Below are 19,169 nucleotides of genomic sequence, written 5' to 3' on the forward strand. Positions count from 1 at the left end.
AAACGAATCCAATTACAAAGAAGACTAAGTAAGGCAAGCATAAACCTATGGGACTACATCAAATTAAAAAGCTTCTGCACAGCAAAAGAAACCACTACCCAAACCAAGAGACCCCTCGCAGAATGGAAGATCTTTACATGCCATACATCAGACAAGAGGCTAACAATCAGAATATATAAACAGCTTGCCAAACTCAACAACAAGTAAACAAATAACCCCATCCAAAAATGGAGGGAGGACCTGGAGAGGGATACCACTTCACTCCTGTGAGAATGTCATACATCAGAAAAGGGAACAGCAGCAAATGCTGGAGAGGTTGTGGGGTCAAAGGAACCCTCCTGCATTGCTGGTGACAATGTCAATTGGTCCAACCTCTGTGGAGAACAGTCTGAAGAACTCTCAGAAGGCTAGAAATGGACCTACACTATGATCCTGCATTTCCTTTCCTGGAGATACATCCTAAGGAAGCCAACACACCCATCCAGAAAGATCTGTGTACACATATGTTCTTAGCGGCACAATTTGTAATAGCCAAAACCTGGAAGCAACCCAGGTATTCAACAGATGAGTGGCTGAGAAAGCTGTGGTATATATACACAATGGAATACTATGCAGCTATCAAGAACAATGAACCCACCTTCTCTGACCCATCTTGGACAGAGCTAGAAGGAATTATGTTAAGTGAACTAAGTCAGAAAGATAAAGATGAGTATGGGATGATCCCACTCATCAACAGAAGTTGAGTAAGAAGATCTGAAAGGGAAACTAAAAGCAGGACCTGATCAAATTGTAAGTAGGGCACCAAAGTAAAAATCCAGTGGTGAGGGGTAGACATGCAGCTTCCTGGGCCAGTGGGGGGTGGGAGTGGGCGGGAGGGATGGGTCACAGTCTTTTGGTGGTGGGAATGGTGTTTATGTACACTCCTAGCAAAATGTAGACATATAAATCAGTAGTTAATATGAGAGGGGGAAAATCAATTGTATGTCTCAAAGTTTCTCAAAACACAAACTGAATCTTTTTAATATATAGGCTGTGTATTTGATATGCGGACTCTCTCAAAAGCCTAGACCAAGTAGATTAGAAGCATCCAATAGCACAGCTATATACAAGATACTGGATACTGTACAGCAAACCATAACAAAAGGACTTTTCAAAGTTAACCCAATTACCAAATAATGTGATGATAACATTAACTATCGATTGTCTTTTTGAAACCTAAGACAGCAGGAACCTCACATCTCCACTAGAGAGCCCCTACTTCCCCCAGTCCTGGAACCCTTGGATAGGGCCCACTTTCCCGTATGCATCTCCCAATCCAAACCAAATAATATTGCATCCGCCGATCACAACCTAACCAACGCAACGATTGCCACCTCAACATGCTTCACCTCAGACTGTGTCCAGAGACTTCACGTGTGGAATGACAACCCTTCAGCTTCATTACTCGGGTGAGACCTTTCCTTTTATAGTACACTCTAATTTCATCTCAGGTAGTTCACTTTCTAACAAAGTCCCATAACCTAGATATACACCAGTTTCTGTGAGAGAGAGCTTATGTGCACACATATCCATAAACTACTGCAAAATATATACCTGAAAGCAGAAGTACACTAGAGTTTGCAGTGAGTACCTCCCTAACACTTCCTCTCCACTATTCCAAGCTTGGGATCCATGATTGCTCAACAAATTGTTTGGCTTCGTATGTTAACTCTCTTTTCAATCACCAGGTTCCAGATGCCACCAGGATGCTGGCCAGGCTTCCCTGGATTGAAGACCCCACCAGTGTGTCCTGGAGCTCAGCTTCCCCAGAGACCCACCCTACTAGGGAAAGAGAGAGGCAGACTGTGAGTATGGACCGACCAGTCAACGCCCATGTTCAGCGGGGAAGCAATTACAGAAGCCAGACCTTCTACCTTCTGCAACCCTCAACGACCCTGGGTCCATGCTCCCAGAGGGCTAGAGAATGGGAAAGCTATCATGGGGGGTGAGGGGGTATGGAGATTGGGTGGTGGGAATTGTGTGGTGTTGTACCCCTCCTACCTTATGTTTTTGTTCATTAATCCTTTCTTAAATAAAAAATTAAATAAATAAAATAAAATAAAATTTATGAAGAAAGGAAAAAAAAAATGGTGACCTCACTGTTTTTAGCCCATCTTGGATGAACCTTGAAAAATTCATGTTAAGTGAAATAAGTCAAAAACAGAAGGATGAATATGGGATGATCTCACTCTCAGGCAGAAGTTGAAAAACAAGATCAGAAGAGAAAACACAAGTAGAACCTGAACTGAAATTGGTGTATTGCACCAAAGTAAAAGACTCTGTGGTGGGTGGATAGGGAAGATACAGGTCCAAATAGGATGACAGAGGACCTAGGGGGGTTGTATTGTTATATGGAAAACTGGGAACTGTTATGCATGTACAAACTATTGTACAACCTTTTTACTTACTGTTGAATGTAAAACATTAATTCCCCAATAAAGAAATTTAAAATAATAGTAATAATAAAAAAATTTTTTTTAAAAAGACTTAGAAGAACAAAGGAACCATAAAGCAACCAGAAGGACTGAAATAACTAAAGTTAGGACAAAAATAAGTAACACTGAAAATTTTTAAAGTATATATGCAACAGATCAGTAAGGAAGTTATAGAGAGACACATTTTGAGGAGATTTTATAACTTTTTAAAGTTTATTTATCTCTTTAAAGTTTATCTTTTAAATTTTTTTATTACTTTTATTTATTTATTGGATAGAGACCGCCAGAAATCGAGAGGGATGGGGGGGATAGAGAGGAAAAAAGGCAGAGAGACACCTGCAGCACTGCTTCACCACTCACAAAGCTTTCCCCCTGCAGGTGGGGACCGGGGACTCGAACCTGGGTCCTTCTACATTGTAACATGTGTGCTCAACCAGGTGCGCCACCACCTGGCCCCAAGATTTTAGAATTTTTTAACATATTCTTTCTCCTAATGACTTTATTGGGGTTTATAGTACAGTTTGTGAGACATGGGTACAATTCCTTACCTTCCTGCGATATGTCTATAAAACATTGTGATCCCCAACCTGGGTGCTTTTCCACCATCATGTACCAAGACTCTAAGTGCCCCTACTCGATACCCCTGAGTCCTTTACTTTGATGCAATGCACTACACTTGGTCCAATTTTTCACATCTCAATTTCTATTTTCCTTTAGCAACCCATAAATTCAAAGTTTCCTAAAACTATGCTGACAAAGAAATACTTTGCTTTCTCATACCAAACCAGTTATGATTTACTAAATTAAATATTATAATCAGAATATACTTTCACACTCAGTAGTAGTGTTGTGTTGTTGCTTCTTAAGTTTTAGTAAATCTAAAAATAAAATATCCTGAGTTAAAAGAAAAATGCATTTATACCTTGAAGAAGATAAAGGATAAAAAGCCAAAAAAAGATGACTTTTGATGTTACTTGTAACCACCATCGGAAGAAAAAGGGAAAAAACACAACTCGAACAATTCCCTTTCTGGTCAGTGAAGTCCAGGGACTTTCAGGTTTTGCCTTAGCAAATGCAGAACCTAAAAAAAGTAAAATGACACAGTACATTTATTATTCTTTAATTTCTTTAGAGAAAAAAATTTTGTCAGATGATAAACAACAAAGCATATAATCATATAATTTGTACTATGTTATGAGTGAGAAATGTCCAGTTTGGGGTAGCAGACACGTTTAAAAATCTTCTTCAAGCTGTTATATTAAGAGTCATTTTGAAAAAAAAAATTTAACTGAAATACAGCAGACCTTTCTCCACATATTTTGTGTGTATTAGACAATAATACTGAAATGTCATTTTCAGTTAGAAATTTTAAAATGCCACTAATTTTTACAATCAAGACTTAAAATGTGTTAAGCAAACATAAGCCGCTTTCCTTTTGTACTTATGTTTTAAGATGATCTTTAGTGGGAGGAAAGAGTAATTAATAGTACTTAGATGTTTCTGATCTTTATTTTTACACTATGTCTACCTTCATTCTGACATACATTGATTTTTTTCTCCATGAACATATTTTAATCCACTTTGAATTCTATATTATTATTTTACTATCTTTATTTATTGAGTAGAAACAGCCAGAAATCGGGAGGGAGGGAGGAGACAGAGAGGGAAAGAGACAGAGAGACACCTGCAGACCTGCTTCACCACTCATAAAGCTTTCCCCTACAGGTGAGTACCAGGGTCTTAAGCATGGGTCCTTGTGCATTGTAACATGTGTGCTCAGCCAGCTGAGCCAATACCCAGCCCTCTTTGAGTTCTTTCTCTTCAATTAATTTCTAATTACATTCGGCATCTATTTATTGCAGACTTACCTCTTACAAGATCAACATCTATGAGGTCTGGTTTCACATAAGCTGTTTTCTTTGGTTTATTCCTTAACCCCTACAATATATGAAAAATAGTGTTGAAATTCAATATTTAGCTAATCAGTAATAGCACATTAAATCAGCTTCTGGAGATTTTAGGGTTGGTTTTTTTATATCTTTAGTATATTACACAAAAAGTTGACAAGTTATATATGTGTTCAAAAAGAAATGTTAAGTATTATATTACAGTAAGTTTTATCGCTTTTCAAGAGGATAAAATTAGGAATGTCTAACATGCTGGGCGTGTTTACTAATAAAAACAAAATTTAAAAAGAAATCTATCGCTACCAGTTAATTCAGATGTATAGCCTGGGATGGTTCAAAAGACTGTTGCCTGCTGACTGGTACAGAATAAGAGGCTGGCAGTGAGGAGCAGTGATTCTGAAAAGCACTTAACGTGTGATGCTGGGGATGCTGCTACACAGCGTAGTGGATCACAGAGCTACAGAAAGAGAGGAAGGCACACTTCTCAGCAGATGCCAGCACCTAAAGGCAGTATTGGCCAAGATCCCAAGAGGATAATGCACATCTCAGCATTGCCATAGTGTTTACATGCCAACCACTAACCAGAACACAATGCTACTGCTACCTAATCATCTCAAAATGGTGATGCCATGCCCATAAACAAGAGGCAGAAAAGCAGGAATTAAGAACTGAATTAGATTGAACTTGAAACTACTAAAGACTTAAGTTGAAGTTCTGTTATTAGCAAACAGAATGGGAGTAGAGTTGGAGATAAAAAGTGATTTTAATTTGTCTAGGACAGTAAGATTGCAAGAGCTATGTTCTTGGGAATCAAGAGCTGAGAGATAACAGTATACAGACAATCAACAAACTATTCACTCTATTAGATAATATATGCACAGTAAATACTTTGTTTTATCTTACTGTAAGTATCAATAGTGATCTGAAAATGAAAATTTGTATATTGCTTGCATCTAAACAAAAAAGGAGGGCAGCAACTGAACTCAGAAATAACTGAGATATTTAAATTAAAAATGTTCTCTGAAATCATGATGCAATTAATCTGTCAAATAGTCTGTCCATTTTAAACTGTCAACTACTCAAAAAAAAAGTCAGAGCTGAAGAAATAGCAATAATGATCTTACAGTTAGAAGATCCTTATATTCAAAGATTCCATATTTGTGAATTCGCTTGCTCACTGAAATTTATTTGTAGCCCTCCCCTCAGATACTTGTGAGTTTGCAGTCATTTGTGGGCAGAGAATAGCAAAAAAAAAAAAAAAAAAAATTTATTCATCCAATGTAAATGTACTCAACTAAATTAAAACAAGGCAGCATTCTGTCTACTTATTTCAGTTCTCATACTACAAACAAGTTTTTTTTTTCTCCCTCACCCCCATCCCTCAAACAGGAGTCTTTTTCACATTCTATTTAATGCCACTTTGTTTCCGCATTTTTTTGTGCTGCTGGTAATGTTAAATAGGGTATTTCTCAACAGAAACACACATAACTCAAGATTATATACTGACTGATCAGTCTGATGAAAATGTTGTGACTAGAGGTTCATTCTGGGTTTCTAGGCAGCAGTGGAGTTCAGAGATCACTAATTCAGTTTTCACTGTGACTATACAAGTTCTGCAAATAATGAGAATTAACTGTTTCTATACTTTATTTCCCATTTAAATATCATAACAGACTTGCTGACAGGTTACAAATCACTCAGATTTGTGAATTGGAAAGTCGATTCTAACAGTAATAAACACATTCAAACAAAATTCCATTAGTAGGAAACTAATTCGGTATGAAGTTTATAATGTGATTTTACTTTTATTGGTATCAATATATTTTAGAGAAGTACATAATTTATTACATTATAGAAAATGTTACATGACAAGTCTAAGGTTTAATTCACTGCTGTATACCTAAAATTATAGCAAATTTTACATAAGTCAAAGGCTTAGTGTGTTGCTGTACGTCTAAAATTTCTAACAAGAACCTGAACAATATACTCTTTATTGAATATATATTTAAATTCCTGCAGCACAATGATCTAAATAGCACTGTTTTGCATGTGAAACTCTCAGTATAAAGGTAATATTTGAGTCAATGAAGAGGACTACTTAAGTTTAGAAAGAACTAGTGATCCACATGTTCCATGCATGGAACTATGGTAGTACTCAGACTTCACCAAAGGATGAAGAAGTAGTTTCACTTTCCTGAAATCTTAATAATTGCCCCTTGCCTCGTTTTCCTTTTTTAGAACATTTTCTGTTGCCTCTGTGGCTTCACTGCTCCAAGGTGACTGTTTTTAGACAGAAAGAAATAGAAACAGAGACAAGGAGAAAGGACACCAAAGCGTCCTCCAGTGTGATGGGTGCCAGGTATGAATCTGTATCCAATGCATAGTACACTAAAACAAAACAAAACAGGTACACTAAGTAGGTGTGCTAATCTGCTGGCCCATAATGACTCTGATTAGCAGTTCATTTTGTTGAAGCTTTAAAATTCTGGTAGTACTAAAAGTGGGGAAAATTCAATATTTACTTTTTAAAAATATTTATTTCTTTTCCCTTTTGTTGCCCTTGTTGTTTTTTATTGTTGTTGAAGTTATTATTGATGTCGTCACTGTTGGATAGGACAGAGAGAAATGGAGAGAGGACGGAAAGATAGAGAAGGGAAGAGAAAGATAGACACCTGCAGACCTGCTTCACCGCCTGTGAAGCAACTCCCCTGCAGGTGGGGAGCCAGGGCTCGAACCGGGATCCTTATGCTGGTCCTTGCGCCAATATTTACTTTTAAATTTGAGACAAGGCGATCCAAAGATAAAGGTTTTCAATTACAGTTTCTAAACTCTGAGGCAAAATAATTTGCAAAGTAAAAAAGACTTTATGGGAGTCGGGCAGTAGCGCAGCAGGTTAAGCGCACGTGGCGCAAAGCACAAGGACCCTCGTAAGGAGCCCCCGGCTCCCCACCTGCAGAGGAGTCACTTCACGGGTGGTGAAGCAGGTCTGCAGGAGTCTGGCTTTCTCTCCCCCCCTCTGTCTTCCTTTCCTCTCTCCATTTCTCTCTGTCCTATCCAACAACAACAGCAATAACAAAAATAATATTAACAGCAACGATGAACTAGGGCAACAGAAGGGAGTAAATAAATAAATATAAAAAAAAGATTTTTATGCCTGGCTGGGAGTATGGATTTACTGGTCAATCAATGTCCATGTCCAGTGGAGAAGCAATTACAGAAGTCAGACCTTCCACCTTCTACAACCCATAATGATCCTGGGTCCATACTTTCAGAGGGATAAAGAACAGGAAAGCTTCCAATGGAAGGGCTGGGATGTGGAACTCTGGTGGTGGGAATTGTACCCCTCCCTCTTATTCCACAATCTGGTTGATCATTATTAAATAAATAATAAATAAAAAGATTTTATACCGTAGCAGTATCAACAATAATTCTTTAATTAAAAAAAGAAAAATATTTCTAGAAATACACTTTCCTGGTTTTGATTTCTTTAAATTGATGTTTACTGCTCTGAAAGATAAGAACATCAGTTCTGTAGTAAAATGAACTCAGAACATTGGTACTGTTTTTTAGGCAACAAGTACATTATTTTTCTTTCAAAAACATATATTAACACTAATATACCAAGTTATGAGCTTTTCCATCCTCCTCAGACTCCAAATTATTTTATTCTATGAGCATTTTGCTTCCACTAGACTTATTTATTAGCAAGAATGGAATGTACTTTTAGGCTTGTTAACAAATTGACCCTTTAAATTCAGATTAACAAGGTGAAATTTAAACAAAGCTAGTTCTTCACGTAATTATCAATTATCTTTTAAAAGCATTCCTCTAAAGGGAGACATATTCCAGAAATAAGATATAGACTTCAATCTTCTCCAAATTCACGCTGTCAGTTATCAAGTAATATAAACCCTCTTTACCCTAACCTCAATTTAAGCATTTAAATTATTCTTTGAAATAAGCAAATTACACACATACTGAATTAATTTATAGCAAATGACTTCCAAAACTATAAAATTATTTCTGTATGTTGACATAAAATTTTAAAAAAAAAACTCCTATATGCCAACTGGAAAAACAACTTCTCAAGGTACTTCCTCCTAACCCCTGTCCAGCAAGTTAAAGACTGCCAGAGAATAATAGGTAATAAGGCATCTTATTAACCTACTAGATGCCCTTTGTTTGACAATTCCATGTTTTCCTAATACTCTCTAGAGACTACTATTATCTCATGAATCTTCTGTTTCTCTCCCTTTCTCATGTTCCATGCACAGACCTTTTTCTTCTCATCATTCAACATAAATTAATTCATTTTGATGCCAATATCTAGGTAGTGTGCATAATGTACAGTACATACAAATTTAATATGTGTATACATATGCACTGTACATATTGAGGATTCCCAAAACTCTCTTCCAAGTGGCATATCCCAGGACGGTATTTCTAAAACAGAACTCTGTATCTGCTCCTTTTCTAGTATTTCCCATCTATCTAGAGTTATCTGTGTGAATTTTCTAAAAGATGGTTTAATCAGATATTATATATATCTTTTTTGCTTTTGAATCCTTCAGTGTTTTCCCTCGTATTTTCCAGATTATGTCTAGGTTCTTGAGTAAAACATGCAACATATTTACTGTTTTATGTCCATTTCAGTTTTATTCCTAATCTGTGTCTTCCATACAACCTACTTCCAATATACCTTCCTGATAATTTCTGAGTCATTTATCCTCCTTCATTCATAATGTATATTTTCATATGCTCTTCAATTCTGTCTGGAATGGTTTCCTCATTCTCCCCAGTAAACATCTAAGTCAGTTCATTAATCACTTCCTCTGTGGTGTCTTTTCTATCTTCCTGTGCTGTTTCCCCTTATTCCCTACAGAGACAAACACATCTCCTTGAAATTAGTTTATCTCAACTGTGACTGAATGTATCTAATCTACAAAAGTATAGCCTGTTTCATCTTTTTTTGTTCCATGACCTAATCCTAACATGTAGTAGGTGCTTACCTTAACTGTGTCAACTATTAATTTCTTATGAAGGTGGTTTAGATATTAAATCAACAAATTGCAAAGAAACATATTGCTCTTTATTATAGGTGACTAAGTTTCCTCAACTGACAGATTTTTCTAACAGACTTTTAAGTAAAGATACTGAATTTCAGTCTAATGCAAACTTTTCTGTACAAAACAGAAATGTAAAGTAACTAAAAGTAATGCTCCGGTTCAGATTAAACTTAGATCATGCAAAAAACACACTGATTAGTATATCTATGCAAATAAAAAATATAACTCTTATTACCTAAAAGAGAGTGACTGCTAAGAAATAAAACAATCTTAGTTTAAAAAACAGTTTTCATGCTAGCAATTTAGCCTGTGAGGATATTTCATCAGTTTAAGAAAAGTGATTATATATACCAGAGTAGAAAAAAGTCACCTATTACAAAAACATTTTAATTAATGCTTTGGTTTCCTAAATTCTTTTCTTTTTTTAATGACCACCTTTTCAGCGACTTATTTTTGTCGAAGTCATTCTGTTAGTAGCACCAAAAAGCGGTCTTGATTAAGCAGAGTAGCGTTTGCATAGGAACACTCAGGCGGGAAAATACCTGAAACACTTACCAGTTTAATAAACTGTATACAGTAAGGACAGCGTCAAAAGGGAGGAAAAGCAAACTAGAAGTATAAGGTGACAAGTGAAAGGGGAAAAGAGCTGGCAAGAAATAATCATTAGAAATTAAATTCTGGGCTTAGGGAAAAAAACAAAAAACTAGTATAGCCACAGGCCCTTTGGAATATAACTAAAATATGCCTACTAGCTATCTACAAAGTGAAGGACCCCCAACACTTCATTTGCACTATTCCAGCCTTTAGGTCCATGATTGTTAAACAGTTTGTTTGGCTTTGTATGTTAACTCTCTTTTCAGCCACCAGGTTCCAGATGCTAGCAGGATATGACCAGACTTCCCTGGACAGACAACCCCACCAATATGTTCTGGAGTTCCGCTTCCCCAGAGACCCACCTCTCTAAGGAAAGAGAGAGAGAGAGAGAGAAAAGCTGGGAGTATGGATCGACCTGTCAATGCCCATGTTCAGTGGGGAAGCAATTACAGAAGCCAGACCTTCCACCTTCTGCATCCCACAATGACCTTGGGTCCATACTCCCAGAAGGTTAAAGAATAGGAAAGCTATCAGGGGAGGGGATGGGATACGGAGAGCTGGTGGTGGGAATTGTATGGGGTTGTACCCCTCTTATCCTATGGTTTTGTCAATGTTTCCTTTTTATAAATAAAAAATTAAATTAAAAAAATGAAATTAAATTCTGAAAGAACTGAAAGATGCAAAAAAGCAAAAAAATCATCAGAGGTAAAGACAAAAGATTATGCTATCATAAATGACTTTACCTCTTTATTTAGAAGTCTGGATAGAATAAGTTATTGAAATATATACCTTAATATATATATTGAAATATGTACCTTATATATTTAAGACATTAAAGAAAATGTTAATAACTGGTTTAGCTACATTTTATAACTAATAAAGTAAAGTAAGCTTGTTACCTTGATTTCTCTTTGTTCAACAGATTTTTCCCATATTTGTTGATCATATGCACCAATCTATAGAAATAAAAGCAATATTACATTAAATTACTATGTTTAGCATCCATCCAATGGGTATAATTCTATCTGAATTATAAGCAACCCAGTGTTTGTACATTTAGTACAGATTAAATTCAGCTCTCAGACTTCTGTAATTAAGTGTATTATCTTTGTTCTACAAGTATGGTATCAGGATATTACATCAACTTGAAATTTGTTAAAAATGCAGATTCTGTTCTTGCCACTAGAGCCACTAGAATCAAATATATGGGTGAGGCACCCCCAAAAAATTGTTTGAAAAATTTCTGCTTGTTTCTCAGCTTCAGAAAGAACATCAGAGGTGTCATGAAATCAAGTGGATGGCAGAATCTTAGAAGGGGCAGGGAAGAAATTCTGAAGACCCATTCTGGCCTAAAGTCTCACTTTATTCCATACTGAATAAGCAAAAACACTACATCAGAGCAGCTGTGGCATGAGAATTTTTTCCCTGAAAAAAACATATTTTTGACCAACACGGGGGGGGGGGGGAGTGAAATGGAGACTGAAAAAGGGAACCATCTTCTTTTTTTTTAAAGACTTTTTAAATTGTTTAAAAATATTTATTTATTCCCTTTTGTTGCCCTTGTTTTTTTATTGTTGTAGTTATTATTGTTGTTCATGTCGTCGTTGTTGTTGGATAGGACAGAGAGAAATGGAGAGAGATGGGGAAGACAGAGGGGGATAGAAAGACACCTGGGGACCTGCTTCACCACTTGTGAAGCGACTCCCCTGTAGGTGGGGAGCCTGGAGCTCGAACTGGGATCCTTGCGACAGTCCTTGTGCTTGACGCCACCTGCATTTAACCTGCTGCGCTACCGCTCGACTCCCCATTTTTTGTAAACATTTATTTATTTATTTATTTACTCCCTTTTGTTGCCCTTGTTTTTTATTGCTGTAATTATTATTACTTGTTGGGCAGTACACCAGCTTCCCCCTACTTAGCCCTGCGGTCTATTTACATAACCACTAGAACTGCCCTGCCTGTAGGGCATTGGTTTAATCACCACTGGTTCATACTCCCTTTTTGCTCCGCCCCCTCTCCTAGACACACCCTGATTTCCACCACTCTCTTTTCACTCCACCCTCTTTACGTCACATCCTGTTTCCACCCTACTTGGCGAGTATATATACAGCTGCTCTTCTGTTTGAACACACTTGGGATAGCCTTCCGGCTCCGAGAGTCCCAGAGTCTTTCTCCTGTGACGATAGCCCGGCACGAGTTCCTGATCCCTCTCCCACGCAGCATCCTAGGCTGGCTCCAGTTGAGTTCTCTCCAACCCAGAGAGCACTTGCTCGGGAAGAAGCACCCTCAGGCTATCCTGAGAATTATTGTTATTGATGCCATCGTTGTTAGGACAGAGAGAAATGGAGAGAGAAGGGGAAAGATACCTGCAGACCTACTTCACCACCTGTGAAGCGACTCCCCTGTAGGTGGGGGGCCAGGGGCTCAAACCAGGATTCTTACACGGGTCCTTGTGCTTTGTGCCATGTGCACTTAACCCACTGTGCTACCACCCAATTCCCAAGAACCATAATCTTGATATTGCCCTTTGGGACAAAGTGGGTGGAACTGAATGTGGTTATGCTAAGCAAAATAAGTAGAGATGAAAGGCAACTACCAGATAGCAGATAGCTTCACTCATGTGGAATCTAGAGATCTGAAATACATGAACTTGGGGACAAATAAAAACAAAAGCAAGCAAACAACTTCTAAGACCCGTGAGAACTATTGTGGTTATCTGGGAGGGTGGGTACATAGAACCTTCGTGGTGGGGGTGTAGTGTGAAACCATACACTGTAATTTTACAATCTTGTAACCTACTATAACAAATTTAAAAAAATGAAAAGTAAAAAAAAAATCTTCTCAAGACATAAAGTAATAGAACCAGAATAGTTTAGAGTAAGGCGGTAGCGCAGCGGGTTAAGCGCAGGTAGCAAAGCACAAGGACCCGCTTAAGGATTCACCTGCAGGAGGGTAGCTTCACAAGCAGTGACACAAGTCTGCAGGTGTTTGTCTCTCTCTCCCCTCTGTCTTCCGCTCCTCTCTCCATTTCTCTCTGGAAATGGACAGAGTCCAACTACAACAATAACATCAATAACAACAATAATTACAACAATAAAACAAGTGCCAACAAAAGGGACTAAATAAATCATAATTTAAAAAAATAAATAAATAAAACTACCAGTTAATATTTCCTTATATGAAAATTCTGTCTCATTCTTCTTCTGGCACCCCCATGATATGAATTTTGTTCCTCTTGATGTTGTCCTACAATTTTCTTATATTCTCTTCATTTGTTTAACTCTTACTACTTTTTCTCCTTGGCTTTCTTCATGGTTTCATCTACCCTCTATGCCAGTTTACCATGTCATTCCTTAATTTCTGTCTTTCTGATAGTGAACCCCTCTAATGGATTTATTAGTTCAATTACTTTATATATTATTTCTGTTATAACTTTTCTCATATTTTCTCTGACTTCCCTGAAGTTTTCTCCCACTGAACTTCTCATCATAGTGAACATCCTTAGGACCACAGGTTTTTTTGTTTGTTTGTTTGTCATCTTTAGGAAATATATAGCTCTGCTGACTGTGGATTTTTCTTCTAGTTGATGCCTAGTCTAACAGCACAGGTAATTACTTCTGTCTTCTCTTTCTATTTGATGCTATGTGAGAATCTGGGCCTATGCTTAAACCTAAGGGGAAAACCTGAAGCTCAGAGTTACAGGTGCTCAACAGTCACTGGTTACTGTGGTGGGGCCTTGGTCTGAGTTGAGACAATGTTTCACATACTGTGAGGACAACAGGAATAGATAGAATCTATGATCTGAGATCTAGGAATCCACTTCCAGATCTATTGCTATGGAAACTAAATTGCAGCATGAAGCCTCTGGCAAGCTGCACTATCTGGAGAGCTGGGGCCCAACTTCTCATTTCCCCTTTTATTGATTTGTTTTTCTCAATTTCTGTGCAGTTTTTGTAGCTGGGGAGCAGTATCCAGCAGATTAAGGAGCAGTTCCTTTCTGAATCCATCCCCAAGGTTGACTACTGTAGATAGTGGTTTCCAAAGTGCTGTGTCCTCCTGAACTTTAATCTCTGGTAAACTTCTGCTACTGAACTGGCATCCCAGCTCCCCCTTTCTATTCCTACAGTTCTTAAATTCCCATAGTGTATGGTTGCAACAAGGATAGGACAGGGGTGCAAGGATTTTGACAAAGCTTGCCCCCACTTACTAGACCAGAATCCCATACCTTAAAATCTCTTCCTCATATGATGTGGTGCGGCATAGCAGAGCTTTTATCTTCTTTTATTTTTTTTATTTTAAATATATTTATTTTCTCTCTTGTTGCCTTGCTGTTTTAATTATTGTCGTAGTTATTACTGTTGTTATTGATGTTCTCATTGTTGGATAGGACAGAGAGAAATGGAGAGAGATGGGGAAGACAAAGGCGGAGAGAAAGACAGACACCTACAGGTGGGGAGCTGGGGACTCAAACAGAGATCCTTACACTGGTCCTTGTGCTTCGCACCACCTGCATATAACCCACTGCTCTACCGCCCGGCTCCTAGCTTTTATCTTCTTAAGGGGAAGTGTGCTCCTCTCCCCCGATCCTACCCTAATTTCTGTCTCTTGCTGTGGGAAGTCAGTTTCTCTATGTGTATTTTTTCCGTGTGTTATTCCATGTATTGCTGATGCCAGGAAGAGGAATCTTGGCCAAAAGCTCAGTCTTGTAACTCTATTGACTAATAAATAATAATAATTCTGAAGTAAAGTTCTCATTGTTTTACCTATCAAACATGACTTCACTTTTTTTTTTTTTTTAATGTGCTAGTCGGTAAAGAACCTAGGGACTCAATCATGCAGAATAAGAATGGCTTCCCAGACCCAATTTTCTAGTCATTTAATCCTTTTTAGAGAGTGAGATCAAAGAGAGAGACAGACACATGGTACTCCCATGTGGTGTTAGGACTCAAAGAAGGATGTGTACTCTACCAGTTAAGAGCCCTCTCAGCCTGATTTCACTGTGTGTTTTGCTCATAACTATTCTGTTTGAAAGAAACTTGTCTATTAAATGTATAGGAGTATCTCTGGGTCCTTATCATTGATCCTATAAAAAAAAAAGTCCTATTTTAAACCTCTCTTTAATATATTAATGCCCGTTACTTCTCCATTTATATTCTATCCAATTTTGTTTTCCCCTCCAAACTTCTTATTTTAATCTTATTATAATACTATGTATTTCTGGTTTATCATTATATACACACACTGCTATAAATATGAGATACTCAGATGACTTTATGAAGGATCAAATTAGGAAGCTGAATCATTTAATTATATAATATAATCTGTGAGTAATGATGATGTCAGACAGAAAAGTATAATATGAGGATGTGATTAATTCTTCTGAATCAATCTTTACTCAGAACTATAAAAAGCACATACAGGGGCCGGGTGGTGGCACACCTGGTTGAGCGCACGTTACAATGCGCAAGGACCCAATTTTGAGTCCCCAGTCCCCACCTGCAGGGGGAAAGCTTCACGAGTGGTGAAGCAGTGCTGCAGGTATCTCTCTATCTTCCTCTCTGTCCCCCCTTTCCCTCTTGATTTCTGGCTGTCTCTATCCAATAAGTCAATAAAGATAATAAAAAAAATTTTAAAAGCATATATGAAGTCAAACAATGAAATCTTATAATTTGTCCCCCCCTGCAAGCGTCAACCCGGCTTTGACCTAGCACGTTATGATTGGGCCCTTCTCAATCGCTATTGGCGGTGCCGCTATGTTCCACCGCTGGGGAGCCAGAGACGACCCGAACTGCCCCTGCGGCTCCAGACAGACTATGACCCACATAGTCAACGACTGCCACCTCTCCAGATTCAAAGGAGGTGTCGAAACTTTACATCAGGCTCAACCTGACGCTGTTGACTGGCTACGGAAGAAGGGCAAACGCTAGAAGAAGAAGAAGAATTTGTCCCCTTAGGAGCTCCATGGATGGTAGAACAGTACTGTGATGTCTCTTCTCTCTCTGGAAGATACAGAATGTCAGGGGGTAGTCATATAATAGTGTGCACACTTCACCATGTTTGAAGCCAGAGATTCAAGCCCTGCCACTGATGGGAGCACAATACAAAGGGGAAGCTCTACAGACAGTTCAGTGCAGCAGAGTCTCTCCTCTGTTTCTTTACTTTAGAAGCATCAATGTTGTCGTGTCTTGGTCTTTACTTGAAAAAAAAATTAAATAATAAGAATAAAAGTCAACCTGGAGTAGTAAACCCCAGTGAAAACCAAAGAAAATAAACAAACAAATCTCCCTAGGCTGAGAAGATAGCATAGTGGTTATACAAAAGATTTTCATGTCTGAGGGCCCAAGGTCCCAGAATCAAGACCCAGCACCATCATAAGCCAAACCTGAGTACTGTTCTGCTGTGAAAAATAATAATAATAATAATAATTAAAATAATATAATTATGTTATTTGGGGAGAAAGAGTACCCATGATGAATAAAGCAGTCTTAAGTTATGATATTTTACTTGAGGAAATAACTCTAAGTTGAGGAATAAATATGTTACTTATATCCAGAGATTTCTTTGCAACTTCTTTCTTTAAACTGTCACTATTTGCTTTGCTATCTATTATTAGCAAGATTATATCCTAGCCAAAAGAGTTGGTGCAAAAAAAGCAATGATAATAAAGTTGTCTGAGAAAGGAAATAAAATTATTATTAAAAGTAAAACTATTTGAAGGGAAGAAAGTAACATTTCAAGAAGAAAGTAGACTTTAAGAATTCTACCAATTGAAAAATACATATTTGGAGGGTTGGGAGGTAGTGCAGCGGGTTAAGTGCACATGATGTGAAGCTCAAGGACCAGCATAAGGATCCCGGTTCAAGCCCCTGGCTTTCCACTTCCAGGAGGTCGCTTCACAAGCTGTGAAGCAGGTCTGCAGGTATCTATTCTTCTGTCTCCCTCTCTGTCTTCCCCTCCTCTCTCCATTTCTCTCTGTCCTGTCAATAACAATAACATCAATCACAACAACAATAACCACAATAATAATAATAACCACAACAATGATAAAAAAAACAAGGGCAACAAAAGGGAAAAAAATAGCCTCCAGGAGCAGGGATTCATGATGCAGGCACCGAGCCCCAGCAATAACCCTGGAGGCAAAAAAGAAAAATACATATCTGGATAGTCTCTGACATTTGGATCAACACAACATATCAAAATAGTGTACAAATACATACTCATCTACAGATACCAAAATCTAGCTAATTAGAAACCAATTCTAGTCATCCTAAGTAATAAAAACTAAAGTCACTTAAAATCTCCCCATATATTCATTATGCACCACCCAAAACCACACTGACTGTAAGAATAAAGTATTGAAACCACATACATAAAGTCAAATCATGAATCATGACCACATTCCTACTGTCTAAGGAGAGCCAATTAATATTATAATAAATAGAAGGGGGGAAAAAAAGACAGACAGGTATTCTATAAGCAAGGTTACTGTGTTAGAAACTGCCTACAGGAGGTTATAAATTCAAAAGAAAAAACACTCAGAGAAACAGAGAATAAAGTGAACACAACTGTACTACATAAACGAAACACATGAGGGGAGCGCTACTGCACAACATAGTAGTGAGCAATGGTCTGAAACTAAGCAGTATCTGTGAGGTGGATATACAAGAACACAAGTTACTGAAAGACCAAACAAGGTGGCCAAATAAACAGAAGTTTTATTTACAAATTTTGTGAGCACAACAAAAACATACAAAAGTGTGAGTTAATCTATACAGAACGATCTTGAAATGGGAGCAGTTTCCACAGCAAGGGAAAGAGACAGAACACCCAGGGAAAGCCAGACCAGTTGCAACATGGTCACAGAGTGGAGTAATAAACCAAAAACCAAAGACCAATCTTCTGCTCTCTACAGGAGACCCACATAACTGCCCATGACAAACATAAGCTGTAAGTGAAAGGTTGAAAAACAATCATACAGGTAAGCGGTAGACTAAAGAAGGCAGGGACAAGCATAATTATAACACAAAAAAACAGACTTCAAGCTAAAAAAATAAGAAGAAACAGGGATACGTGCTATTTTGCTATGTGTGACTCAAGTTCAAACAGAGACCCCCAAATCATCATCTGTACTATTCCATCCTTTAGGTTCATGATTAGTCAACAATTTGTTTCTCTATATGTTAACTTTCCTTTCAGCCCCCAGGTTCCAGATGCTAGCATGATGCCAATTGGACTTCCCTGAGCAGATAACCTGGAATGTGTCCTGGAGTCCTGCTTCCCCAGAACCCTGCCCCACTAGGGAAAGAGAGAGGCAGGCTGGGAGTATAGATCGACCTGTCAATGCCCATGTTCAGCAGGGAAGCAATTATAGAAGCCAGACTTTCCACCTTCTGCAACCCCATAATGACCCTGGGTCCAAATCCCCAGAGAGATAAAGAATAGGAAAGCTATCAGGGGAGGAAATGAAATACAGAGTTCTGGTGGTGGGAATTGTGTGGAGTTGTACCCCTCCTTATCCTATGGTTTTGTCAGCGTTTCCTTTTTATAAATAAAAATAGAATGGTTTCCTGGAGTGGCTGATTCAGCGATAACTCTGGTGAAGAAAAAAGGAAGGAAGGGAGGGAGGAATGGAGGGAAGAAGGAAGAAATGAAGGGGGAAAGAAAGGGGGAGGAATTGACTACTCAAAATCAATTAAACTAAGTCTCATTGTGAAAAGATATAAGGCTTTTCCTATGAGATATGTAATAGAAATTATTAGCTAACAGTCATATTTTTATAATGAAAGTATCAGAAATTGTAGTGCTACAAAAGGGTAGATAGTTACATCAATAGGTGCCTGACATAGCCTAAGACATCTGAGAAAAAAATGAGTTTAGAGCAATAATGTTAAAATATATAAATTGCCTGAGTAAATAGCAATATCCCACGTGAGAGTATCATGGCAGAAAGGTAATAAGTTGCATTAGGTGGTGATGGAAGGAATTAAAATTGGTTCACACAGGAAAAGGAGGGAATGCGAAGGGAGGGAGCCTGGCAAATAATTCAGTGGTGGAACTGGGAGAACTCCAAGTTCAGGAAGAAGCCAAAGAGAGAAAGCCATCATTAGCTCTTTTGGCCTCTAGCAACC

At 38.0% G+C, this 19,169-nt stretch overlaps 1 protein-coding gene across 8 annotated transcripts in view; it reads right to left on the reverse strand.

Annotated features, from left to right (window-relative positions):
• The window catches only part of PHTF2 (putative homeodomain transcription factor 2), a 129,326-nt gene that overhangs the window by 55,705 nt on the left and 54,452 nt on the right, over positions 1-19,169 (reverse strand). For 4 of the 8 annotated variants that reach the window (XM_060196349.1, XM_060196348.1, XM_060196346.1 and 1 more), the window contains 3 exons: positions 10,941-10,997; positions 4,343-4,412; positions 3,397-3,555 (listed from right to left, as the gene is read on the reverse strand). In XM_060196349.1, the coding sequence (XP_060052332.1) occupies positions 3,397-3,555; positions 4,343-4,412; positions 10,941-10,997 (286 nt within the window). Of the gene's footprint in view, positions 1-3,396; positions 3,556-4,342; positions 4,413-4,684; positions 4,839-10,002; positions 10,094-10,940; positions 10,998-19,169 lie in introns of all 8 variants that reach the window. The other 4 variants (XM_060196351.1, XM_060196353.1, XM_060196350.1 and 1 more) reach the window with 4 other exon arrangements.

The sequence above is a fragment of the Erinaceus europaeus genome, chromosome 8, assembly GCF_950295315.1.
Source record: "Erinaceus europaeus chromosome 8, mEriEur2.1, whole genome shotgun sequence".
Classification (NCBI taxonomy): domain Eukaryota; kingdom Metazoa; phylum Chordata; class Mammalia; order Eulipotyphla; family Erinaceidae; genus Erinaceus; species Erinaceus europaeus.